Source organism: Pongo abelii, chromosome 1 (assembly GCF_028885655.2).
Source record: "Pongo abelii isolate AG06213 chromosome 1, NHGRI_mPonAbe1-v2.0_pri, whole genome shotgun sequence".
NCBI lineage: Eukaryota > Metazoa > Chordata > Mammalia > Primates > Hominidae > Pongo > Pongo abelii.
The window spans coordinates 43,515,198-43,542,889 of NC_071985.2; the positions used below are offsets into that span (position 1 = coordinate 43,515,198).

The window sequence follows — 27,692 nt, forward strand, 5'->3', positions numbered from 1 at the left end:
CAGCCTCTTTTGCAACTTTCCCAAGTCTGTGCACGAGAGGGAGAGGAGGAAAACTCAGAGGGAAGTGGCGTGGCTTCAACAGACTTTCTTTTGCCTGTCTTTGTCCCAAAGCCTTTCCCCTGGCCCTGCTGAGACCATCGCTCTAAGAAGAGACCACCAGACTGAGAAAGGACTCCCAGCTGCCCTCAGAGCGGAGGCCGAGTGCTGCACAGCCACAGCTGTAAGTGCCCTGGGAGCTTGCCTCAGTGCTTCTGTCTGCCCCCGCAGCCCTGGGAGTTATTTGGGTATTTGGGTGGAGGAGTGGAGGAAGGGAATGCAAGGATGAGATTTCCAATCTGGCAGCTGCAGAGTTTAGATCCAGCCCAAAGACCCCACCCTGGAGAAGCTCCCAGGGTGTGGCAGCAAGAAAGGACTTCCCTGCCTGTGTGAAGAGCTGGGGCCCAGCTCAGAGACCCACAAAGGCCATCAGTCCCAGGACACAGCTGCTGACCCAGTCAGAAGAGGGTGGCACTGCTGCCTCAAACCTGCAGGACCTGCCAGAAACTAGAGCCCTGCATGAGGGCAAAACCCTGCTGGCACCCAGAGTCCCCTTGTGACATTGACGGAGCGCCTTCTGGGATGGAATTGTGTTGGCCCAAGGGTCTCATCAGGGGAAGCTTGGCCCCGGAGTAGGAAATTATCACTCCTGTTCTAAATCATAAATATTTCTCCTTGCCCAGTGCTGCAATGCCAGGGGAGCCAATGAATAGAGTCGGACGGATCTGGGTTCTATACCCAGTTCTTGACCCAGGAATCCATTGGGCTTCAGTGGCATTTTGTAAACTGCAAGCGCTCTATAATTGCTAGGTATTATGTATTAATACAAACAATTTCTTTGGGCTTACAGATCAATCTCCCACCACAAAGGTCCCACGGAGATAGTAACTTGTCTGTATCTTTAGACCTACACAGTGCTGGGGCTTAGTAAGCACGCACTGCCTGTGCTAGACAGATGAACAGATGGATGGATGAGTGGATGGATGGCTGTTCATGCAAACCTTTAGAATCCCAGCATTGGTCAGGCTCTTTAGTGGGATACAGAGAGGTGTGAGGCACAGCCCTGCCCTCCAGGCATGGACAATCTATTGTAGGAGATAAGACCCTCAAATAACCTAAAGAACAAGAGCGTGGAGCCTCCTGAAACCAGGGCTGTAGGTGCACTTCCCAGAGGGAGCAGGTCTAGACCTGCTAGGGTTGAGGTGGGTAAGGCGGAATTGTGAACATTACTGGAGGCAACAAAGCCTTGTGCTCTCTATATAGCCTCTTTTCACAGACAGACTTTGCTTCCAAGATTGTAGGTCCCATTATTTTTTAGGATGGATATATTTGTCCTTTTCCAAGGTATGGGATCGGGAGAGGAGGTGCTGTTAAGTGGACAAGAGCCTGGTAAGATAGTATGATGCGGGCAGGAGACTCTGTCTGCTTCAGAATCCTCACCTGCCTCTGCTCACTCATCTCCTGTCAGCAGAAGTGATACCTCACCCAACACAGATGCGACAGAAGATTGTGCCTGGTTTCAGGTTGGAGCCAGCCGGGTAGGGAGAGAAAGGAAGTGAGAAGTGAGAGCGAAGGGGGTTCCAGCGTTCTTGGAGGGCTGGTCCCAGGCCCTGGGGCTTGGCAACAACTCGGTCCTTCTTACTCCACAGGAGCTGAGCTACCCTGTAGCTTTGGCAAATGGGCAGGACCAGGACTCCAGGCTTAGAAGTGCTGCCAGGCAAGAAGGGGAAAGAGTTGGGGACCTCCAGTGGGGAGTGAGTCACCGCAAGTTCTGCTCTGTGTGGACCAGGGCTGGCTGAAGGCAGAGTCCTGCATTGCAATCCTGCTTTTCACTGTTACTTAACAGTAGAGGATGACTCAGCCTGGCCTCTAGGAGGATTCCTTGGTTTGAAGCATCTGAGTCAGCTGAGTGGGTGGAATGAGGCTTAGTGACAACACTACATTTTTTACAGATAAAGGATAAGATGGAAATATTATGAACAACTTATTCCTATACATTTCACAGCTGAGATGAAATAGAAAAATTCCTTAATGATACACATTACCAAAGTTATCTCAAAAAGAAATAGATAAGCTGTTAGTCCTATACTTCTTTAAAAATTGAATTCATAGTTTAAAAGTTTCTAATAAAAAACTTCAATTCTAAAAAAAAAAAAAAAATGAATGGCTACAGCCAAAGCCCAGCAGAGATGACATGGAAAGGGACTCCAACCACTGTATGAGATCTGCATGTGCCTCCTAGGTAAGCCAGCCTGTGTCACCCCACAAGCCGCCCCCACTTCCCACGGACCTGGACCTAGTCACTCTCTTGTTGCTCCTAGTGACGCTGGGCCCACGGACTGGCCTCTTATAAAATAGCAGCCTCAGCAAACTCCTGCCCTTCTAGGATGGGGTAGGGGAACCTGCAGTGGCAGCACACCCTGAGTGAGCATCCAGGGGGAAGGAACCAGGGAGGGGGTGGGATGTGGGAGCCCAAAGTTAAGGGCGAGGTAACTTACAAGGATCTTGAGCCCTTTTTGTGTGGCCCTCAGGAGAAATACTCCTAGGAGCAGGAGGCAGCTCCATGGGGCAGGTCTGGCTCTACCTTTCATGGATGTGGAAGAGATGACTCAAGCACAGGGTGGTGCTTGGCATAAATGATCTTTGAAGTCCTCGCATGAGTGTGCTGGAGCAGGCTCCACTCTGGTGGCTTGAAGTCAGCCATGGTGGAAGTGTTTACACCATAGGAAGTGGCAAGCATGACCAACCAGGGCCCTGGCCTCTAGACTCACCCCCTCTCCCAGTTGGTAAACAATTATCTGGATCCTTCCCAACTTGGGGACCTTGCTGTGCTATAAGATCATGACACATGTCACCTGCAGAGGAAGCCACAGCCACAAGTGATGTCCATTTTACCCATGAGGGAACAGATGCCCCAGGGTTCAGTAACCCACCCAAGGTCACAAATGTGTGGAGCCAGGATGAGAATTCTGAGTCCCAAACTCATGATCACTCCATGGCACCAGACATCCTCACTCTCTTGCTCACAGAAGTAATTTGTCCTATCTGAAAGTCACGCTCAAATTGCTTTGGGCTGCCATCCACACATCTTTTTAAAGAAATGTTAAGTGATTATTTGATATTCTTAAATTACAAAACAACTTAGGCTTGTGTAACAAATTTTAAAACAAAACATATATAACATAAAATAATAGCTCTTAGCCTCTAATCTACCTTTCCCATCTGTCTTATGAATCATTTAGTGTATATCTCCCCTTAGCTTTCTGTATCACACTATATAAAACGTTCAGTGATTTTCTTTTTTCTTACTTAAAGGCATCATGTATAGCTTCCCACTTCATTATTTTATCTTTTTAAAACTGCCCTTGGCCAGGCATGGTGGCTTACACCTGTAATGCCAACATTTTGAGAGGCCGAGGTGGGAGGATCACTTGAAGCCAGGAGTTTGATACCAACCGGGGCTACAAAGCATGATCCCGTCTCTACAAAAAATGAAAAAAAAAAATCAGCCGAGCATGGTGGCATACACCTGTAGTCCCAGCTACTTGGGAGGTTGAGGGGGGAGGATCACTTTAGCCCAGGAATTTGAGGTGGCAGGGAGCTATGATCATGCCACTGCACTCCAGCCTGGGCAAAAGAATGAGGCCCTGTCTCTAAATAGACAGATAAATAAATAAATAATAAAACAGCCAATTGTTCCAGAGTATTAATGGATCAGAATTGATGTAGAGAGTCTCATATTGATGGACAGTTAGATTACAGCAATGCTTTAGCAATCATCTGTACAAATATGTGTTTGAGCATACGCATGAGTATTTCTGTAGGACAGATTCCTAGAATGAGAACCTAGGCTGTGTGCATATTAAGTTTTGATATTGTCCAATTGCCTTCCAAAAAGACTGTGCTAATTCATACTCTATCAACAATATACAAGAGTGTTTCCCTAACACACTTGCCAATCCTAAATATCGTTGTCAATCTTTTTAAAATTTTGCCACTCTACTGGGTGGAAATAAATAGTATTTTGAAATGTTAATTTCCTTGATAGTAAGGTTGAGTAGCTTTTCAAAGCTACTAATTCTTTTTAAGATTTCAATTGGTAACTTGTTCATGTTGTTTGCCCATTTTTGATAGGTGTGTTGTCTTTTATTATCTGTATGAGTGCCTTACACATTGTGCATAGCGACCTACCGTTATATGTCTCACACACACCTTCTACCTTCCTTGCCCTGCCCCAGCTTTCACTTCCTAAGCACGCCGCTGGCCTCCCTGCATCAAACCCTCACCCATCCAGCCCCTGAACTCTCTAACAGGGGCACTATGGAGCAAGGCGTGTGAGTCTCATTCTAGGTTTACAGACAGTAGAACCCAGTAGTTAAGAGAGCTGGCTCTGGGGTTAGGCCTGGACTCCAATCGCAGCTTCAAACCCTGCTCTAACATGTGCAGGCTTTCTGTCTTTAAGGCTGAACTGCTTAACTGCTCTAAACATCCGTTTCTTCAATGGTAAAACAGACAATAATAGTATCAATCTCACAGGCTATCTTTGTGTGCAATAAAATAGCTAACATTTCTTGAGTCCTTAATTTGTGCCAGTAAATGTTTCATAATATCCAATGAATATTGTATTCTATGTGTTCAATGTATTATAATAACATATAATTCATTTACCCCTGACAATGCTATTGTGTATTTGTGTATTCACAAAGCCCTCAGCACAGTGCCCACCAAACAAATGTTAGCTTGTAACGTGAGACATACTCCAGCCCTGCTGCATGGTCGTGTGACAGCATGTGAAAGCATTGCCCTCTGCCTAGCATGCCGCGTCTCTGACCCTGTGGCCAGTCCTCACACATAGCTCCTGTTGGGCAGCTCCAGTTCTCTCCACCCCCACTGTATCTCTCTGCCACTTTGGCAGCCTTTCTCTGCCTCCTCCAACTCTCCTAGGGTTTTGTTGAAATTCACCAAACCTAAGCCCAATGCCCTAGATTCCTGTGCACGCAGATTCTATGGGTTCAAACTCTGGTGATTAGGAAGCATGACACAGGAAAGCCTTCTCAGCGTTTTTTGTCTGTTTATTTGTTTGTTTGAGACCGAGTCTTGCTCTGTCACTCAAGCTGGAGTGCAGTGGCATGATCTCGGCTCACTGCAACCTCCGCCTCCCGGGTTCAAGCGATTCTCCTGCCTCCTAAGTAGCTGGGATTACAGGTGTGCGCCAACAAGCCTGGCTCATTTTTGTATTTTTAATACAGATGGGGTTTCACCATGTTGACCAGGCTGGTCTCGAACTCCTGACCTCATGATCTGCCCACCTTGGCCTCCCAAAGTGCTGGAATTACAGGCTTGAGCCACGGCACCCGGCCTGCCTTCTCAGCCTTTGATTCAAATACTAGCTCTTCCATTCACTCCCTGTGCAGGCTTGGGTGAGCTATGATTACTCAGCTTCTTGGAGCTTGGTTGTACTTGTCTCAGAGGGTAATAGTGAAGATGGCCTACCCTCGGTAGAATACTTAGCACAGCCCGCTGCAGGGGCTCAGCCAGGGCCGCCTCTTCTCCCGCTTCTTCCTGCCTGCCTTTGGTTCTGACTCTCTTTCTAAGACATTGTATTGCTTTTTAAAGCTAAGTTAGCATATTGTATCAATGCCTTTAGGAAACAGCTTCCCTTTGCTCCTAGGCCCCTTCCAAAGTGATAACAAATACTTCAAGAGCCATGCTTTTTCAGGGGTTTCTGAACCATTTCTCCCTTGGCTGATTTCCCTCGTGGGCAGCAGCATCCATTACAAAATGCCAGCCCAGGTTCAAGCCTTGAATTGCCTTCTTCTACATGTTGGAATACAGGAAATGTTTGCTGAGTGAATGAATGAATGAATGAATGAGTCAGTGCCAGGATCTTTGGTCAGATATTTACAACCCATCTTAATCTTGCTTCCTTTCCAGCCTTTCCTCCCTTTACACCTTTCACCTCACCCTTCCCTGAAGCAAATCGCCCACTTTCTCCATTCATCTGTTCCCAAGGCTTTGGTTATTTCATTCCCTCCCCAACCACATGCTGCATTTCTTCAGGACCTAGTTCTGCTGAATTCTCAAGCACTTTCCCTGTGCCTCTCCTGTGGTGCTGTGTACTTTCTCTCTGGTGTCATCACTCAGCCCCTGTCCTTTCTTCCTTGGTGACTCCGTGTGGTGGGTTCCTATTTGCTCCATCTCTGTGCTGTTCCCAGTGTCTAGTGCAAGGCTTCGCATGCAGTAGGCATGTAGGCATTTGCTGCATGAATGCGTGGACCATCAACAAGACCCATTGCTCACCATGCCAACCCAGCACTCCCGGGTTAGAGCAGAAGTTCCAGTGTCAGCAACTCCAGCTCCTAGGACAAACAGCTCTGAGCAGAGCTTCAAATCACCTTTGGTCTATGATATGGTTTGGCTTTGTCCCCACCCAAAATCTCATCTTGAATTGTAATCTGAATTGTAATTCCCATGTGTTGGGGAAGAGACCTTGTGGGAGGTGATTAGATCATGGGAGTGGTTCCCCCATGCTGTTATAATAGTGAGTGAGTTCTCACAAGATCTGATGGTTTTATAAGGGGCTTTTCCTCACTTTGCTCTTCACTTCTCTCTCCTGCTGCCATGTGAAGAAGGATGTGTTTACTTCCCCTTCCACCTGAGGCCTCCCCAGCCATGCGGAACCAATTAAACCTCTTTCCTTCATAAATTACCCAGTCTCAGGCAGTTCTTTATAGCATGAGAACAGATGAATACAGTCCATGACATGGTTCATGAAGGGGACACTAACAATCCTAAATCCCCGGGGGCTTCCCGTTTTAACTTTGTGTCCCAAGCACAGCTCTCATAGCCAATGAGGTCCAGCTCCAGCAGATAAAGCATTTTTCACCAAGAAGGCAGCTTGAGTCTTTGGGGCTCAGCTGGCTCATTCTGCAGTTGGAAAGCCAAGACTCAGAGAGGGGAAGTAACTGGCCCAAGGTCACAAAGTGAGAACCAGAACCAAGGCCTCAGGATGTCCTATTTACAGCTTTTTCCAAGTACCGGGGGAAATACAAGCTGGCCAACTTTTGACACCTCATCTGAGCAGAGTCAAGTCAAGGTTTACTCAGCATGCTTAGTGCATCCAAAGACAAAAGACCCAGGAGTTGGGGATAGTGCATATGCATATGTGCATATACGGGTGAAACAAAGGGCCAGTTAAGCATGTATCCTACAACAGTTTTGCTTTACCTTGTTAAACAAACACACACACACACACACACACACACATATACATTTACATTTCTTTTACAGGAACAAGACATATTTATTGTAAAAAAAAATTTATTAAAAAGCATAGAGAAAATAAATAAAATCATGTAATTTCCTACCACCCAGAATTAATAACTTACATTTTTTAATTGACAGATAAAAATTGTACACACTTACCATGTACAACATGTTGTTTTGAAATATGCATACATCGTGGAATGGCTAAATTGAGGTAATTAACATCTGCATTACCTCACATACTTATTTTTTAGTGGTGAGAACACTTAATATAAACTCTATTAGGAATTTTCAAGAATACAATACATTGTTGTTAACTGTAGTCACCATGCTGTATAATATATCCCTTGAATTTACTCCTAGCTAACTGAAATTTTTTATCCTCTGGCTAACATCTCCCCAACTGCCCACCCAGCCCAGCCCCTGGTAACCACGGTTCTACTCTCTACTTCTACGAGTTCAATTCTTTTAGATTCCACATATAAGTGAGATCATATGGTATTTGTCCCTTTGCCTGGGTTATCTCACTTAACATAAGGTCCTCTAGGTTTACCCACGTCGTCATAAATTGTAAGGTTTTTTTTAAAGCTGAACAGTATCCGTTGTGTACATGTACCGCATTTTCTTTACCCATTCATCCATTGATGGACACTTAAGTTGATTCCATATCTTGGCTACTGTGAACAATGCTGCACTGAACATGGGAGTGTAGACATCTCTTCAACATACTGATTTCATTTCCTTTGTCTATACATCCTGTAGTGGAATTGCTGGAATTTTTAATATATTTCTTTCCAGGCCTTTTTCTATACAAGTGGGAACTCATTTAAGTGTTGGGGTGGTATTGTGTGTATAGTTTACCATCTTCTGTTTTCTTTTTTTTAATTATTATTACACTTTAAGTTCTAGGGTACATGTGCACAACGTGCAGGTTAGTTACATATGTATACATGCACCATGTTGGTGTGCTGCACCCATTAACTCGTCATTTACATTAGGTATATCTCCTAATGCTATCCCTCCCCCCTGCCCCCACCCCATGACAGGCCCCAGTGTGTGATGCTCCCCTTCCTGTGTCCAAGTGTTCTCACTGTTCAATTCCGACCTATGAGTGAGAATATGCGGTGTTTGGTTTTTTGTCCTTGCAGTAGTTTGCTGAGAATGTACCATCTTCTGTTTTCTATTTAGATCCTAAGGAATCCTAGGATCCTATTTAGATCCTAGGGCATGAGCATTCTCCCATATTATTGTAATATTCTCAAAAACTCCATTTAATGACTGCTTAATAATTCATTGTGTGCTATGATTTAACCACTACTTTAGTGTTGGATGTTTACAAACAGTAAAGCGAAGAACATTCTTGAACAAGAGTCTTTACCCACATTTCGGATAATTTCTTTAGGACAAATTCCTAGAAGTGGAGGGCGGGAACATTTTTAAGGCTCTCAACACTTGCTGCAAATAGCTTTCCAGAAACATGTATGAATTACACCCCTGCCAGCTGCATTAGAGAGGAGCCTTTTGATTCTGCAGTTGCAGCAAGACCTCGGGCTGGGGGAGGGGCACTCTTCCATCCAAAGCCTCTGGGCAGTCCTGACAATGGACCCCTTGTCCTGCCCACCCCCATCTCTTCTTCCTGCACGCCCCTCCATCCCTGGCTCCAGGCTGGGCTGTCTGCGAGGCCTCTGTTCAATCCTGTCCTGCCTTCTTGGCACTCCAGGCTGCCTCCAAGAGCAGGGTTGGTAGAGCTGAGGGAATGAGAGATTTGCCCATCCTGGAGAGTCACCACCCTTCCAGCTTTGGGGAGGCTCCCAGGGAAAGTGAGGGAGAAAATACATGAAGATTGCTGAATTATGTGCCTCTTTTGGAGAACCCCACCCAGTCCCGGGCCCAGGGCAGTAACTTGCCCATTGAAAAGGGGAAAGCAGAGGCCACACTCAGTGACAATGGCTGCAAGGAACACTGGCCAGCATGTGGATGACCTATGTTTCCTTACAGGCTCTGAAGCCCCTCCATGAATCCCCGGAAGAAGGTGGACCTGAAACTCATTATCGTTGGAGCCATTGGGTAAGCCAAGCTCAGCTCTGGAAGTTGGGAAGCAGCCCCTCACCCAATGACAGTGAGACCTCCTGGTGTGTTCCCATCTCCCGTAGGTCCCTTTCTGATTCAGGGTGACACCAGCAAGTGTATCCCATCCCCAAAAAAGAAGCTTAGTTGGGAGAAAGAAGCTGCATGTAAACAGATGGTTTCTAGTCCTAGATCTGCAGTGACTCTGCAGTAACCAGCTGTGTGAATTAGGCAAGCCATTTAGCATCTGTCTGTCCTCCCATGTCCTACACACACAGAAAAAAACCTGACCACCACTGTAAGATATTCCACTGTCTCCAGACTACTCTGCTTGCTTTGATTGGCTTCTACTTCGAGAAACCATTTCCTACTCCCTTGCTATTCAAAGTGTGGTCCATGGACCACAGAAATTTGAAATTCAGAATCTCAGGGAGAGACAGTGGCAAGAGGGGCCTGGGAAGATTCTGAGAATGGTATGGAAGCATGTGCATGTGTGTTTGCATGTGTGTGTTCACATGTGTCTGGAATTTTCCTCAGTGTGGGAAAGACCTCCCTCCTTCACCAATATGTGCACAAGACGTTTTACGAGGAATACCAGACCACACTGGGGGCCAGCATCCTCTCCAAGATTATCATATTGGGTGACACAACTTTGAAGCTACAGGTGAGCAGCCCTCCTTTTCCCTCTTCAACATACATACACTGAAAATCCCCCCCATACCCGGACAGCCACTCATGTAGCAACGTGCACCAGAACTAGAATGGTCTAGAGCAGAGATGGGCAAACTTCAGCTCATGGGCCAAATCTGGTCCACCTCCTATTTTTGTAAATAAGACTTCACTGGGGCACAGCCATAACCATTGGTTAGCTTATCAAGTTATGCACTACAATGGCAGAGTTGAGTAATAATTGGCATATAGAGACAGAATGACCTGCAAAGCCTAAAATATTTACTATCTGTTATTTATAGAAAAAAAATGCTGGTGCCTGATCTAGAAGGAAGGACATTAATCCAGGAGTTGAGAGACCCCATGCCTAGTCTCAGGTTCTCTGGAAAACTTGGCAGGTGATCTTAGGCAAGACATTCCCAAGGTCCAAGTTTCCAAATCTGTTAGATGGGAATAACAATTGCCATCTTGACGACCCGGAGGAAAAATGAGAGCTCAGATATGAAATTACTCTCAGGATGTTAAACGTTACCGCAAAGGTGCTGGAGTGTATGTGGGTGGGAGGGTCAAGATGCCACGGTGTGAAAGAACCATATGCACCTGTACCAGGGCCTGCTGCTCCCTACCCAGCAAAAGAAGCCTTGACATGATGTAATCCAGCTGGGCCTCCTTCCAGCCACTCATCACAGCCCCGTGGGGTGGCTGCTTTCCCCTCCAGATCTGGGACACAGGCGGTCAGGAGCGGTTCCGCTCCATGGTGTCCACGTTCTACAAAGGCTCCGATGGCTGCATCCTAGCTTTTGATGTCACCGACCTGGAGTCTTTTGAAGCCCTGGATATCTGGCGGGGTGATGTCCTGGCCAAGATTGTCCCCATGGAGCAGTCCTACCCCATGGTGTTGTTGGGGAACAAGATCGATCTGGCAGACCGGAAGGTACCGTTCATTCATTTATTCATTCAACAAACGTTATATGAGCACCCGCTATGTGCCAGGCACAGTGTTAGGTCCCACACATACAGAGCTGAATCAGGCATAGTTCTTACTTCAGGAATTTCACAGTCTAGTAGTGGATACAGACATTTTAAAAGATAATTATAAAATAAAATGATAATTATGATACAATATGGTAAATGAAATAAGAGAGATATACCTTGGGCATTAAGGAACCACAATAGAGGGGCATCTACCCAAGCCTAGAATATAGGACAGGTTTGCTGGAAGAGTTGGGTTCTGGGCTGAATAAACAGCATGATATAAGCTGAGAACTAAAGGTAATTTTGCCCAGAGACAGGGAAAGGAGGAGTTAAGGCATCAGATGTAGGCAGGAGGCAGGTCTCAGTGGAATTTGAATTAATCTGTAGCACAGCATTTCTTCCTGGGGTCAAGTTGGAGGTCTGCAGTTATAAATTCTTGGATATACAAGTTTTCTGGGGAAGTAATAATTTTTTTATTAGCTTAAGCATATTCCGGACCATCGGGTTAACTGCTTGACAGCTGGTCTGCTCCGTGACTACAGTGACCCCACTTGTGTAGGTGTTTACCATTACAGGGCATTGAGAAGACAGCACTTTAAATCCTTGCCTACTAATGAGGAAAGAATATGGTAGACTGAATTTGTAAAAGATGCTCTTGGGCCAAAAGTCCAGATGCCACCAAAAAGAGCTGTTTAAACCAAGTTTCTCTTTTTAGTGTGTTGGGGAACTGGATCATCATGTCTGAATTGCATTTTCACAATGGTTCAAATAGAGAAAAGCAATGGAAATGAGGCATCATTTGGCATGATGAAGTGCATTTATGGAAGGAGAAAGGGAGAGAGGGATGGTGCTTCCAACTGAGCTACCATCTACAGAAGAGAGCCTCTGGTTCATAGAGAAAGAAACATTTTTGGTTTGGACATGCCGAGTTTGAGGAGTTTGTACAGCTAGTTGGAAATGGCCAGCAGGCTTTGGAATGCGTAAGAATGAAATTTCAAATGAGAAGTCTGTGCTGGAAATAGAGATCTAGGAGTCATTGGTTCTGTGGTCACTTCAGGTTGTAAACTCCATGTCAATTCTCTAATTACAAATATCCAGCCTCAGATAATAAGCAAAGTCCTAAGTTCATTCAAAGGCAAGGTGTCTCCATTTTTTTCCCCCACTGGGACCAGCTGTGAGTGAGAACCTTGTGGTATAAGAAAGGGCATAGGTCCTTAGAATCTCACTGCCAACCTTGATGTCCACACTTCCTCCTCTTATCTGGGATAGTAATTCTGGTTTCAGACCCTGTCAGGAGTGAAGCAGGAAGAGGGAGAAGAGGTCAGGAGAGCAGAGCAATTCTAATTTGGCTGGTACTATCATAAGACAGTCTTGGCTGGGCACAGTGGCTCACGTCTGTAATCCCAGAACTTTGGGAGGCCAAGGCAGGCGAATCATGAGGTCTGGAGTTTGAGACCAGACTGGCCAACATGGTGAAACCCCGTCTCTACTAAAAATACAAAAGATTAGCTGGGCGTAGTGGTGGGCGTCTGTAATCCCAGCTACTCAGGAGGATGAGGCAGGAGAATCGCTTGAACCCGGGAGGCAGAGGTTGCAGTGAGCCGCAATCGCACCACTGCACTCCAGCCTGGGCAACAATGCAAAACTTCATCTAAAAAAAAAAAAAGAAAGAAAGAAAAGAAAAAAAGAAAAAGACAGTCTTGCACTCTGTGGCCTGACAAGTGTTGCAAGCTCTTTCTTCTGTGGGTCACTCCTGTGGATCCTTCGGAAGCCTCCACTGGGAACATTTCGCTGTACTTCCCATGACAAGGGTCTTGCATTCTCCTCCTCAACCCCTAGCTTTCAGCATCCCCACCCCATGGGGGTCACTTTTTCCTCCAAGCAGTCTTTAAGTGGGATTTAGCCGGCCCCAGCCTGTCACTCTCTCTCTCCCTCTCTGTTGAATCTACATGTCCTTCACAAGGCACACTCATGCATTCTGGTTCCACTGGGGGACAAGGATAGCTGGTGCCCAGTGCAGCTTCTTCTCTCTCTGCCCTGTTGCCTGTTGCCTCAGATATCTCAGGTGTGTGTCAGACACCAGTCCACCATGTCCACCAAACTCCAGGGGTTGTACATTAACGACTCTCCTCAACACCATCTTTTAGCTAGAGGTGAGTGAGTCCTCAACTGTTCCTCCTCTTGGGAGAGGCAAGGGTAGTTGTACCCACAACACGACTCTCTCCAAGGAAATCCCTCCTAATCCTCATTTTCAAGCTCTTTATATCCATGCTGTGGGATTTAGAATCATCCAAGAGAGTCTTGGTCATGAGTCTTTGGGAATATGTATCCAGGGTGGACTGTCTCCACCTGCTTTATATCTGACATCTGTCCAGTTGTTGTGCCTCTGCCAAAACTTTCATTTGAACTTCCATCTTGTTTCATGTCTGTAGGGTGTGGGGAGGGAAGCTGGGGGGGTTCAAGACCAAGAGTCAGTGAAATAAGTGGTGCCATCTTCTGTTGAGAGTGAGGAAACCGATACAAGGCTTAAGAACCATGAAGAAGCTTTGCCAGTTACCCTTGGGAGAAGTGGGACGAGGAGCTACTTGGGGACAAGGACAAGATCTGATGGGTGACACCAAGGACTCCACTGAAGCAGGAGACCATGAGTTTGAGGTGGGGTCTGTGTAGGGTAGCAGCCAGGAGCAAGGAACTTGGACTAGGGCTTTTCCAACCAGGAGAAGATGAAGGACAGAGCTATGAGGGCACCAAGAAACCATGAAGGACAGAAGACGGACCAGGGAAGGCAGAAGGGACAGGGCTGGGGTGGCGGAGGCTGGGGAGCAGGGCAGCAGGAGGAAGGGCCTGAGGGGGTTGAGGGAAAGGAGATTGGGGCACAGGAGACCAGGTTGCTTATTTTACAGAGGCCCTGAGAGGAAGAGGCTGACATGGAGAGATTGTGGGCAGCAAAGGATTTCTGAGGCTACCATGAGAGGTGGCGGCTGCGTGTTGAGGGGTTAGGAGGCCTCACCAGATGGCAAGTATTTAGTAAATGAGGCGTACCTGGCAAGGTGAGGAGGGCGGGTGGTGACTCGAGGGAGTAGAGGGGATCCAATCCAAGTTTCAGGGTGGGTGATCTTTGGTGTCCAGAGAGAGGAAGAACAAAGGTTTGAAAGAGGCAGTGAGGCACCAGGCAAGCCAGCCCCTTCTCTGGGATCTGTGATGAGTAAAGTCTGCAAATAGCCCCAGTGGGGAAGGCCAGAGGGGCCTCTGGGGAAGCACGACTCTAGGAAAAGCCAGGGTTCAGCCAGACAGGGAGGTCCCTGGAGAGGATGGAGGAGGGGTAAGGAGAGGATGGAGGAGAGGATGGAGGAGAGGATGGAGGAGAGGGGAGCCTGTCTCTCAACAAGGTCGGCCCAGGCAAGGGGTTTGTAGAGAGGTGGAGTAGGATAGGGGAGGGGAGGAGGCATTGAGCAACAGTGAAATCAGGACAGGATGTGGAGAGGACGAGGTGGGTGGGAGAGAGCAGAAGGACTTTAATTCTGAGACCTGGGATTATAAAGCCCCAAGAGGGGAGGCTGGGAAGTGCCGGCCCTCAAATGTCCTTACTCTGCACAGAACTAGCAAGGGCTCTGCCTGCCCCTGGCCGGGTGTGGACATGGAGAAGGGGAGCCAAGAGGTACCTTCTTGTGAGGCGCCTTCTCCTAGGAGCCTGTCCCGCAGATGCGGGCTCACAGCCGCCCACCTGGTCCATGTGCCTCCGCGGCCCGGACCGGTTCCCTCCTCTGCAGGGCGGAGACCAGAACACAGACTTCCTGAGACTGAGTAATAATAGGAAGGATGTGATTCCCATAATGGAAATAATGCAACAAGGAAATGATCCTCCTTATTATTATCTCCAAGGGACAGCTGGGAAAATACAGCGGCTTCTCCTGCCTAATAAGAAGAAAATGAGTATTTAAAAATGTACTGCAGCTTGGCCCAGTGGCTCACACCTGTAATCCCAACACTTTGGGAGACCAAAGTGTGGGGATAGCTTGAGCTCAGGAGTTCGAGACCATCCTGGGCAACATGTCGAGACCCCATCTCTAAAAAAAAAAAAAAAAATTTTTTTAATTAGCCGGGTGTGGTGGCACACCTGTAGTCTGAGCTACTCGGAAGGCTGAGCTGGGGAGGATCGCTTGAACACGGGAGGCAGAGGCTGCAGTGAGCCAAGATCACATCACTGTGCTCCAGCCTGGGCGGCAGAGCAAGGCACTGAAAAAAAAAAAACCACCCCCCCCACACATACATGCATCATATATACACACATATGCATACATATATACACACATATTTATAATAAATATTGCTAGTTTAGGAAGGTGAGAAAGTTCTGAAGATGAATAGTGGGGAATGTACAATGTGAATACAATATGAATGTACTGAATGCCTGTGAACTGCATGCTTAAAAATGGTTACAATGAGCCAGGTACATTTTATCTGTAATCCCAGCACTGTGGGAGGCTGAGGTGGGAGAATCGCTTGAGGTCAGGAGTTCAAGACCAACCTGAGCAGCATAGCGAGACCCCCATCTCTCCAAAAACAAAACAAAACAAAAATTCAAAAAAAAGTGTTTAATTTAAAAATGGTAAATTCTATTAGGTATATTTACCACAATAAAAACAGGCATATATAGCCAGAATAATTTTAAAGAAATTACTGATTTAGCTTAAAAAAAAATCCCTGCTCCTTCTACAGAAGGTAATAGTGAAAAAAAAAAAGTTTATTAGAAAGAATAGCTTTGCTGGCATCTGTGCTACAAGGAATTTATTTACTGGGGCGTAAATTATTTGCTCTGTGCTCAGGTGGGTAGTTTCTGATTTACCAGTGATTCTGTAGACTTAAGATCATGTTTTCTAAAAATATCCTTGTTATTCTTAGTGATGGTTTAATGGTTTAGTAATTAACATTAGTAATGCTAATTTTAGCACTTGTATAATCGATTATTTTAAATGCACATGAGATGGAAAAGCATCATAAATAAAATGATGCCAACTGGACTAATTTTGTCAAATGTTTGGCCTCCAATGAACAAGCAAAATTGTAACCAGAAAAGTGAAATGTCAATAGTATATTGTTGACCAAAAGCACCATTAATGCAAGTAATACTTTCAGAATTGTCATACTTCCCATGTCCCCAACTATCACACCCTGAGCTTATTTTCAGAGTCAGAGCCTAAGTTATAAATAACTTTCATTTTATAAATAAAAGATGAGACAATTTTAAAAATCATGAAACTGTCTCTGGGATTGGAAGAGAAAAGTGAAAAATACTGTCTGGGTAGCTTTCTTCCCAGGCCAGCTTTCTGAGTTTGGGGTGGGGAGGAGGGGGAGATATAAAAAGAATGTTAATTTGCAACATAATCACAATGATATTTCGGAGTCTGTATGCAATCATTCCAAACCAAACAGAGAGCAAGGAAAAATGAGATGAAAAAGTCTGTCATAACCGGGCACTTGGGTAGATCTGGTCATGGTAAGTCAGAGGAAAGGGTCAGCTGAGATCAGCTGGGACTTTTTATCCCAGTAAGACAGACATTCCCAGGACCTGCAGGAGCCACACAGACAATTCAGCAGGGGCAGTGTTTGATCTGCCTTGGCCTGCACTGTGTTCTGGGAGAGGTGTGGAATGGTCCTTTCTCCATGAGAAAGACCTTGGCTCCCCTAAATAAATTGAAATAATGATTATAAAGTACCAGGCTCAGCAAATGCTCAATATGTGGTCATTTCCCCTTCCCCAAATAATTAGACATCAAACTCGGGGGTACCAATTGTCTCTGGAAGTAACCCAGAGGGCTTCCAGAGCATTTCCAGGCCAACATCACAAATTGAACAGCCATTTGCACTTGGGTGGAGATGTAGTCATTCAGCCTGTGCCTAGTGGCTCATGTGTGCCAGACCAAGAGCTGAGCTCCTGACCCTGAGCTCCTGGAGGCAGACAGAAAAGGAGAGGCACGGTTCTTATGCAGTGCCCTGTAGAGGGCAGCTCAGATGCCAGGGGGAGCACTGAGCTGGGGCTACATCCAAGCTCTGCCTTCTCTCAGCTATGTGATCTGGGGCAAGTTGCTGAACCTCTCTGAACCTCAGTGTTTTTGTCTATAAAGTGGAACTGATAATGCCCATCTCACAGGGTTATGGAGAGGATGAGATGAGTTCATATATGATAAAGTGACTAACACAGTGCCTGGCCCATAGTAGGAGCTTATTAATTGTTCCTAGGACCCTGCCCTGGGGAAGCAAGGTCAGCTGAGACCCAAGTCTCTGCCCAGCAACAGGCCTCCTGAGTGTGAGCCTGCTTAGCTGGGCTGGGGAAGAAAGTCCTCCCTTCCTGCCCTACCTGGCTGGTGTCTGTCATGTGCAGCTAGCTCTCTTTGAAGGGACTGACAAAAGAGGCAATGGTGGAAGAAGCTCTTAGTTTAGGCCTTAAGAAGGCAGCAAAGTGCAGTGGGCTGTAATTCCGCCAGGCCTGTGTTCAAATCCTGCTCAGCCTCACATACTCTGGGCAAGTTTTTTTTCTCCAGGCCTCCGTTTTTTTCATCTGTGAAATGGAGCTAATAGTTCCCACCTCCTATGTTTATATGTAAAGTTATAGACACTTGGGAGGTTCTCAATAAATGGGAGTGGTGGTGGGCCTGGTGGGGATGGTGGGGACGTGATGGTAGCGATGGTGGTGATGGCAATGATGATAATATAGGAACCACGCCTATTTCTTTCCCTCATTCAGGTACCCCAGGAAGTAGCTCAAGGCTGGTGTAGAGAGAAAGATATTCCTTACTTTGAAGTCAGTGCCAAGAATGACATCAATGTGGTGCAAGCCTTTGAGATGCTGGCCAGTCGGGCTCTGTCGAGGGTGAGTGGCTGTGGTGGCAGGACGTGCTAAGACTGCTCCCTGGATTGGGGAGGGTCTCAGGAGTTTCCAGAGAAGAACATCTTGGGTACGGGCAGGGATGTGGGTGGGACAGGATTGCTCATCGTCTCAGTTAATTAGTTATGGAATGGGTTCAACAGCACTCCAGTTCTGGAACTACAGAATGCCAGAGGTAGAAAGCTACCTTAGAGCATGCAGTCAGTGGTCTGTCAATCCAGCTAACTAACCAAATCCCTTGTGGAGTATCTAAAAACTCCAGTCCTGTACCCGAGCCCTGGAGATCCTAACGAGGAAGGGTTTGAGAAGTGATGGTCTAGTCCAATCTTCATTGGCAGGAGGTGCCAGGCATTCACCCAAGTGAAATATCAAACCTGCACGAGTTGCTGACATCTCCCAATCAAAAAGATGAATAGACGTAGACCGCTAGGTACGAAGGTTCGGCAAGAATGTGTTGAGTGTGTGGCAGGCACTGTACAGGCCTCGGGACCCTCTGTCTCAAGAGGCAGGCAGATAGGCCCCTAAGTGATTGCGATACAGTGTGGTCTGGTGGGGCAGGACTTGGGGGTAGGGTCTAGAGGAGGGGCACAAAGACAGCCCATGCTGCAGGGAAGGAGAGGGGGCGGGGAGGAGGCAGGGAGAGGAAAGAAGGGAGTGGGAGAAGGGAGCAGTTTAGGTTGATGGCCAGGTTTCCAGCTTGGCAGATGAAGGGACAATGGATTAGTGATTCCATGAGCCAAGCAAGACCGGGAACAAAGGAGAAAGCAGGGGCTTCATGAGAGAAAGGGGTAATGACGTCCATGTAAGCACATTGCATTCAAGGTTCCTTGAGACACCAGGTGGAAACGTCTGAATTCTTCAAGGAGGTGGGGAAGACCGTGGAAGGCTGCCTGGAAGCAGTGGCGTGGTTTTAACATCAGTCTGATGTGGAGTTTGGAAGCCCGGGGATTGGCCTGGGGAGGGGCTCAGCTTGTGTCATCATCCTGCCACATCTCATCAACATGGGCTTCTTAGGAGAGGGGAAAGGATCATCGCAGCAATGGTTCTGAATTGAGGAAATGGGCAAATGAGGGTGGGGGACTGGAAGCTTCCCTTATGTGGAAGCATCCGCCGCCCTCATGGGATGCCTTCTGCAGCTGCTCTGGAAAGAAGTGCTCCAGGCCCCAGCGAGGGGTTGTCCCAAAGAGAAAGAGGCAGCAGCTACCTCTAGCGGCTGCTCAGGGAGAAGAGCCCAACTAGGCATCCTCAGGCCTCAGAGCCCTGATCTTAGGGTTCCCCCGACCCTCACTGGCTCTTCTTCTGCTTTCCCTCCAGCCCTCACTGTCTCAGGAAAGGGAAAGCAGCAAGGTATCCATCTCTTAGTGCTTGGTCAAGAAGTGTGGCTTTATTACATGGGCGGTGTAGTTGGCTCCTGAAGCACAGGCGTGCTGGCTCTTGCTGTCCTCCTGGAGTGCTGAAGAATGCTGTTTGACCTTGGTGGTGATATTGATCAATAATCCTCCACAAGCACAGTGCAGCGACTGCCAAATGCTTAGTCACCAGGAAGTGTCCATCAGCCCACAGCCCGTGTCTGTGCATGCTTAGCACCTGTCCTATCTGGGGAAGGAGTATCCTTTATTCTTCAAATGATGTCCTTCCTACTATATTGTGGTTAAATCAGGTCCTTCTGACTGTGTCGCTGTTATGACATGGTGCTGTTAGTAGACAGTGGCTTGTCTGCTTGCATTTTTTTTATAACACCCTTTCTTGGCAAAAGAATAAATGGGTAGCAATCCCATGTCAGTCCCCCATGTTTATGGGGCATGTGCACTGATCAGAAGTCTGGAAGTCACAGGTGTGGTACCTGCGGTCAGACTGGCCTGGATTTGAATCCTGCCCTGGTTCTCTCAAGTGGACCCCTTGGCAAGACATATGACTATTCTGAGCTTCCATTTCCTCTCCATAAAATGAAAATAATTTGAGTCCATAAATATCCATTGAGTTGTCAGGCTAGAGCTGGAGATACAGCCCTCAGTGCACTTGAGGTCAGTAGAGTGAGACATCCATAAGTGACTGTCCTGGAGTGACATGAGTGCTGTGGGGGGTGTGACTAAGGTGACAAGGTGACTCCCAGGCAGCTGGTGGCGAGGATGAGTGAGGATGCCTGCTCGGAGAAGTGACATGTCAGAAGGTTTGGAAGGCAATTCACAGTTTGCAGGTGGAGATGGTAGGCCACGGTGGGTGTAAGCTGGAGGGGAAGAAAGGCAGAGAGAAGGCCAAGGCCAGAGACCCAGGCATGAGTTCCTGGGGCTTACAGGAGACACCTGCTGTAGGTCATGTTGGCAAGAAGAAGAAACCTGGTGTGGAGGAATGTCAGAGCACGGGGACATAGTTAGTGATGAAGCCAGGAAGGCCACCAAAGCCTGGTGAACCCCGAGGAGTTCAGATGCCATTCCACAGGCCCACGCCTTCCAGATGGCGCTGCTAGGCTGCCCAGGGTACTCAGGAGCTCACCCAGGACCTTGAAACCCAACAGGGCACAACTTTCTGCAGTGTCTTTGTTACTTAGAAATTTGAAAGAGAAACATGTTCACATAAAAACACTTAACTAGGGCATAGAATGTAAAATTCCCATCAATTCTTAAGATGAAACAGAAGTTTACAAATATAGATTTTGAGGTCAAAGAAAAGTTTTCAGAGGCATTTCCTATAAGGAACTTCCATTCCTTAACAGGGAGATTGTGGGCTCATTTGCTCCAGCCCAGGGTGTTTTGAGAGGAGAATGTGGGAGGCGCTTCTATAATAAGGAGTGAGGCCCCAGCTGGGGTGGAAAGAGCTGGGCCTCTGAAGTCGGAACGATCTGGCTTTATACTCAGCTCTACCTCTCACTGTGTGTCCCTGAGCAAGTCATGCAGCCTCCCTAAGCCACCACTTCCCTAACTTTAAAGTACAAATAATAATATCTTCCCCATGAGGTTATTGTGAGGGTTAAATAAAATACTATTGTAGTGCAGAGAGAGCATTACATGCTGTTTTAAAATGGAGCTGTATCATAGGATTTACAGCAAGACAGCTTCATGCTGCCGAGAGGATGAGCACCATGGGTGGTGATGAAGAGGCTACTGCAATAGTCCAGGCGTGAGAGGATAGAGCTGGCAAGGTGAGGGTGAATTAAAGAGACTTTGGAGGTAGAAACTTCAGGAGCTGATGGTGATCAAATGCAGGGAGAAAGGAACAGGAACAGTTTAGGCTGATGACCAGGTTTCCAGCTTGGCAAAGAAGGGACAATGGATTAGTGATTCCATGAGGCAAGCAAGACAGGGAACAAAGGAGAAAGCAGGAGCTTCATGAGAGAAAGGGATAATGACATCCATGTGAGCACACTGCATTCAAGGTTCCTCGAGACACCACGTGGAAATGTCTGAGTTCTGCAAGTGAGCCTTGCAGTAAAGAGAGCAATATGTGAGGCACCTGCTGAGAGCAGAGTAGGTATTCAGTTAACATACTGAAAGAGACCGGAGTAGGTGTTCAGTTAACATTGTGAAAGAAACCAGAGTAGGCGTTCAACTAACATTCTGAAAGAAACCAGAGTAGGTGTTCAGTTAACATTGTGAAAGAAATCACAGTAGGTGTTCAGTTAACATTGTGAAAGAAACCAGAGTAAGTGTTCAGTTAACATTCTGAAAGAGACCAGAGTAGGTGTTCAGTTAACATTGTGAAAGAAACCAGAGTAGGTGTTCAGTTAACATTGTGAAAGAAACCAGAGTAGGTGTTCAGTTAACATTCTGAAAGAGACCAGAGTAGGTGTTCAGTTAACATTGTGAAAGAAATCACAGTAGGTGTTCAGTTAACTATCTGAAAGAGACCAGAGTAGGTGTTCAGTTAACATTCTGAAAGAAATCAGAGTTCAGTTAACATTCTGAAAGAGAACAGAGCAGGTGTTCAGTTAACATTCTGAAAGGAAAGAAGGTAGGTAGATTACTTTAGTAACCAATTTAGCCACATTCAAGGATTAGGGTATTTAGTCGTTCCAAAATATGATGAAGGATGCCCTAATAATTAAAGAAGAGATATCCACCATCTTTGGAAGATATGGGGTGGAGAGGTTTTGCTCCAGAAAGTTAGCATTGCCGGCTGGGCATGGTGGCTCACACCTGTAATCCCAGCATTTTGGGATTACATCCGGTGAGACAGATGGATTGTTTGAGCCCATGAGTTCAAGACCGGCCTGGGTGAAACCCCATCTCTACTAAAAATATAAAAAATTAGGTGGGCATGGTGGCACGTGCCTGTAGTCCCAGCTGTGTGGGAGGCTGAGGTGGGAGGATCACCTGAGCCCGGGAAGTCAGGCCATGGTGAGCCATGATTATGCCACTGCACTCCAGCCTGGGCCACAGGAGTGAGACCCTGTCAAAGAAAGGAAGAAAGGGGAAGGGGAAGTGGGGGAGGTGAAGAGGAAGGGGAAGAGGAAGGGGAAGGGGGAGGGGAAGGGGAGGAAGAGGGAGGGGAAGGGGAGGGAGGGGGAGGGGGAGGAAAAGTTAGCAATACCATCCCTGCTGGGGCTTGTCAGGCCCAGCTCCATTAGCATGAGATATCGCCTAGAGGCCCAGTTCTTTTGGGGTTAATTGGAAAAAGACAGAATCACCACATCCCGTGGAGGGAAGTGGGCTGGCTGGCGGCTGCTCAGTGAATCACAGCAGCTTTACATGGTCCTCAGGATGCAGGACTTACGGCAAGGCCACCGAGGTGGCCAGATTGGGGGAACAGAGACAGACTCCCACAGTCACACCCCCACTGAAATGCTGCAAGCATTGGAATAGCGTTGTATTACTTGTACAGTTAGATTCACAAGTTGTCAAGAGGCCTGGGGCCTGGAGAACAGAATGACATAGAAACCTAATTATGGCCTGGAGGTTTTGCAGGAAATCTGAGGAACAAGATGCTGCCATCGCCAAGTGAAAATGATGTCATTAACGGAAAGTGCTCAGCGGTGACTTGGACCCGGGGAGGGTGCAGATGTTATTAGGGCAACACTGGCATGAAAACCTCAGGCTTTGCCCATGCAACAAATGAGGACGTTTCTCACACCTACCCCAGACGGCACTCGCTCTGCTAGTACCAAGACCCTACCAGGGTGGGAGTGAGAGATGGGGGATCCCCAAGAAACCAACTCCATGACGAAGGGCTGGACCCAGGTTCAGCACCACGAGCTCTGTGCCATCGGGGTACATTACTGCTCAATCTGGGGGTGGCAGTGAGTATGGGGTGTCAGAGGATCTTCTTATGTATTTGGAGGAACCATCATCATCAAGGTGCAGGAGGCAGGGCTGGACACCACCTCCTGAGGTCTAGGGTCATGAGCATTAAGGGTTTGGTGGATATTCACCAGCTGAGTGTCTGGCCTCAGCCTGGGAACTGCCGGGGAGATAAAATCAGAGACGAGGAGGCAGCACCCCTGTCCCTGGAAGTTGCCCCTGAAGAAAGACACTTGAGATGGAGTGCCAGGGACAATTTTGCATGATATACAGGAGGCTCTTCCCCTGCTCAGGTCCACGCCAATGTAGCACAAACCCCTTCCACAGAGAGTGAATGCTCATCACTCACCCCGAAGCCCACAGTACTGGCTGTGGGAGGAACATGAAAGCGATTGAGCTCTGTGACTAGCGGAGGCCATAGCAGCATGAAGAGATGGGATCCCTTGAAGAAGAAAGCCTTCAGCCTGAGGAACCCATCTGCTTAAAGAAGGGCTCCCTCCTCCATACTACCCCAACCCCTGAACTGGGGAGGCGGGCAGGGTCTTGGTGAGAAGTGGAGCCAGCTGGAAAGGCAGAAGCTTGGCAGACTGAGAAGGGGCTTCCTCTGGACCCTTGTTGGGACAAGAGAGACTGGAGAAGCAAAAGGGCCCAGGAGAAACATTGAGTCCGTTTTAGGGAGGGCTGCCTGGACGTGGCCAGGACAGAAGACTGACTGGGCTTTTCTAGGCTTGAGTAGGGGAGGCTGGGAGGTGGACAGGATGAAAAGGAGGTTGGGGGTATTGGGATATTTGCTGGAAGAGGTCTCCAGGAGAAATGAGGAGTGACCATCACCTCTCTGCCTAAGCCCAAATGACACCTCAGCTGTCCCCTCTTGAGAATGGAAAGTTATAGGACATGGCTGGAGGTCAGGAGACTTGGGCCACTAATTCAGACACTGACCTGCTCTGGGCTCCTGGGAAGAGGCTGGAGGGGAGACACAGGGTAGAAGGAGAGTGGGGAACACCAGTGGCTTTCCTGTCTGGGCCTCAGTTTCCCAGAAGTATAATGGGGAGGAAACAAGAGCCCAGGCTCTGAGGCCCATTAAGAAATGAAGGGCGGGCCGTGCACTCTGTATCTCAGGACATGAATGCTGGCCTCTCTTTCCTTCCCCAGTACCAGAGCATCTTAGAGAATCACCTCACAGAATCCATCAAGCTCTCGCCAGACCAGTCAAGGAGCAGATGCTGCTGACCTCCGGACGCCTGTTCTGGATGCCCAGAAACAGAGCCTGCCCCGAGCCTGGTCACCCCAGGCTTGAGAACAGGTGACCGTCCCCCTCCAGCCCCACTGCCTGCCCAAGCACAGCGCAGGGGGCCTAAGCTCTGTGGCAGAGCTCTTGACCCTGGTGCTGGGCCCAGAGTCAGAGGGCAGCCCCTGGCTCAGGCTGAGTATAGTGAGAGCGTCTGGATGAAGCCCGGAATGTCAGAGCCAAACCCTGGCCCTGCAGAAGTCACACTTTCCACAGTGGCTCCAGCTTTCCCCGCCCATCCACCCCTCAAACACTCCTGCTCCAGAACGCACATCTCTGCAGACCGGCCACTGACTGGAGTCTGGTTACATCCTCCTGTGGACAGACCTTCCTCACCCACTCCCACCTCACACCCCTCAGCCACAAGCAAAGCTTTGTACAATGGCACAGCTCAGCTTCCTTCAACGAGCAGACTAAGGAGTAAAGGTCTGGACCCCACGTGCAGGGCCCACATCAGCTCCTGGCAAAAGCTGTCGTGCCTGAGACCCCCTCTGCTCCCTCCAGGGTAGATGACTGAGGGAGCACAGGAGAAGCCATGAGGGACCGTGGCTCATTCCTCCTTGCTGGGTGCTCAGGCAACTCACATAAATCTCTGAGTCTCAATTTGTTTATCTGTCCTGTGGGGGTGAGATGTGCCTTGCCTGTATCACAGTGTGGTTTTGAGGACCAGAAGCTGTGCTTAAATCTAGTAGCTGTTGTCAATATGCATTTATTTACTTCTTTGACAAGTATTTTTGCATATCTACTATGTACGATGCATTGAAGTCCAGTGACAAACAAAACAGACAGGGACTCTGCCTTCCTGGAGCCGACGTCTGGTGAGGGAGAGACACAGACTCTAGACAGATATTTCCAAATAGCAGGTAAGTGCTATGAACAAAGGGAAACAGGGTAATGGGATAGAGTGACAGGGGCTGGGATGAGTTGCTATTTTAGACGAAGTGGTCCAGGATGGCTTCCCTGAGGAGGTGGGATTTGGTCTGAGAGCTAGAGAGTGAGAAGGCAGTTGTCACCTGAGAGCTGGAGAAAGAACATTCCAGGGAGACGGAGCATCAAGGCCCAAGGCCCCGAGGCAAGAACAAGCTTGCCATTTTCCAGGAACAGTGAAAGGACATCCATTGACCTAAGACTCAAAGCTGCTGTCCCAAAGACAAAGCAAAGGGGACCCAGCTCCTTTGGGTGGCTCCTTGATGCTCTGCTGCCTGACCACCAGAGGGCAGCAGTGCTCCTTCTGGTCCAGGATGAGCAGAAAGTGGATGCTCATGAACGCTTTAGGAGCTGGGGTTTTGTCCTTCAGATGCTCAAAGCTTGTTCACGGGGCACGGGGCATGTTGGGGGCATGTTCAGCCCTTTGGGATTTGTGAGGCAGAGAATTCCAATTTCTTAAGCCTAGTAAGAAATGAGCAAAAACTTCAATATACATGACTCAGGCAAGAAATCAGCATCTATGGCAAATACTAGAATGAGATGCAAGAAAGCTCACAGCAGGGAGTCTCCATCCCTGCAGATTCCAAGTCTGGAATCTTTTTCTTCTGGCTCCAGGCAGCACAGACAGGGCCTAGCCTGGAGAGAGTGGACAAGATGTCCTCTCAGGGTCTTCAATGGCCAAGTCCATGCCCACCGCAGAATCTTTCTGTCTATCCAGAAGTATCCTTTCCTGAGTTCCAAGCAGAGCTGGGGATGTTAGCCTATGACTGTCGTCGGACTTGGAAGGTACACCTAGGGGTCGGGGGGAGGTCAGCAGGGGAGTTTGGGAGCCATTTCTCCCCCCACTTGGCTCTGGAGTGTGAACTGGCTCATTCTGGACACCAGCATGGAGCCAGCACGGGAACAGGGGGGCGGCCTAGAGCACAAGCTCTATCTGTGTCCTTCAGAGCTCCTGGGAAAAATGATGCGCCCTCATGGGAATGGCATTTTGCACATCACACAGGCTGTCCTGGGAGTCAGACAGACTGGATTGTCACGTGCGGTGTGTATGCAGCAGCTTGTGCACTGCAGTGGACCTGTGGACCATTTCTAAAGGTGCACAACAGATAATAAATGTGTCCTTCTTTGTTTTTATCTTCTGTGCTACTTAGATTTTATATTTTTAAAAATACATATGCATGGTTCGACATGAAAAAGATACTAAAGGGCAGACAACTAAAAGTGAACTGAGACTGGCTACATAACTTACAGAACCCGGTGCAAAATGGAGATGCCGGGTCTCTTGTTCAGACATTATTGAGTTTCAAGACAGCAACAACAGAGCCTTCAATCAAGGACGGGCCCCACTGAGGGCAGGTCACTCATTCATGAAATCAATCCTTAGCAAACAATGAGTCTCAGACACACTGAAGCTAGAATGGAAAAGATTCTGAGTCTGCAAGAGCCAGAGCCACGCTCAGATTCAATACGAGTTCCAAACCACACATTTTGCACCTTCTTCAGACTCAGGAGCCAGGACAGAATGTTCCAAATGCAGGGTGGGGATTGCAGGGGCTGAGAACCCCCAGCCTCCATTCTGTCACAACCAGGGGACACCTCGACCCATCCCCCAGGCAGAGGAAACTGAGCCAACAATCAGGGCCACATAGAGGCCCTCCCTATGCACCACCCCCCACCCCACTCCCACCCTTCTCCCAAGTCTGGGACTGGCCCTCAGTGCCCACCCCGGCAGGTATAGGGATTGGTAGAGGGAGGCAGTATCTGGAGGCTGTGACTTCAGGCCGGGACAAGTGGCACCCACTGGAGCCTGGTTGGGGGTGTACAGGCAGCACTTCTGGGGTCCGTCATCACCATCCCTGTAAAGAAGAGGGCCAGGATGAATAAGACCACCCCGTGCCCAGCACAGCCCCACTGCGAGGCACAGCTCCAGGCTGCCACTGAACAACAGGTAATCCAGGCCAGGGTTCTGGGTGGCACACGCCCTTGGGGCTTGGGAAAAAACAAAACCGAATCTTATCACCAAATAAACCTGGGCTGGGCCTGGGTGGGTGCCAAACCACCCACGGGGATTTTGGGAAATGCTGACTGTTCCTGCCATTTGCTCCCACTCAGAAGAAGTCCCCAAGCCTCACTGCACGTTTGGTGGCCTGTCCTGTCCACCAGCCACAGGCAATGCCTCAAGCAGATCCCTGCAAGGTCAGGCACCAGGCAGCACCCATGGCATGGGAGTCCTGCGACCACACAGTTCAACGGGGTCCACAAAACAGTCACGCTGGCAGTGACACCGGACTGGCTGAGAGCTGTGTGGCAGCCCAGCCATGACAGTGGGCTGTGCGCACTCCGG

General features: G+C 48.2%; 1 protein-coding gene across 7 annotated transcripts; it reads left to right on the forward strand.

The window, feature by feature from the left end:
• On the forward strand, positions 1–26,482 carry RAB7B (RAB7B, member RAS oncogene family). Of its 7 annotated transcripts, none has more exons than XR_010140632.1 (8): positions 2–220; positions 9,301–9,369; positions 9,907–10,033; positions 10,757–10,972; positions 17,759–17,884; positions 24,286–25,284; positions 26,067–26,134; positions 26,296–26,482. XR_010140632.1 is itself a non-coding variant. In XM_002832428.4 (6 exons), exons 2-6 carry the CDS (start codon positions 9,317–9,319, stop codon positions 24,361–24,363), a joined length of 600 nt encoding a protein of 199 aa, XP_002832474.1. In that variant the 5' UTR covers positions 1–220; positions 9,301–9,316; the 3' UTR covers positions 24,364–26,482. The 7 variants fall into 7 exon arrangements, 3 of the variants coding, with proteins under 3 accessions (XP_002832474.1, XP_009233785.1, XP_054377973.1); XR_010140633.1 differs by having other exon boundaries at positions 34–220; positions 26,352–26,482; XR_010140630.1 differs by having other exon boundaries at positions 34–220; positions 24,286–26,134.
• The last annotated feature ends 1,210 nt before the right edge of the window (positions 26,483–27,692 follow it).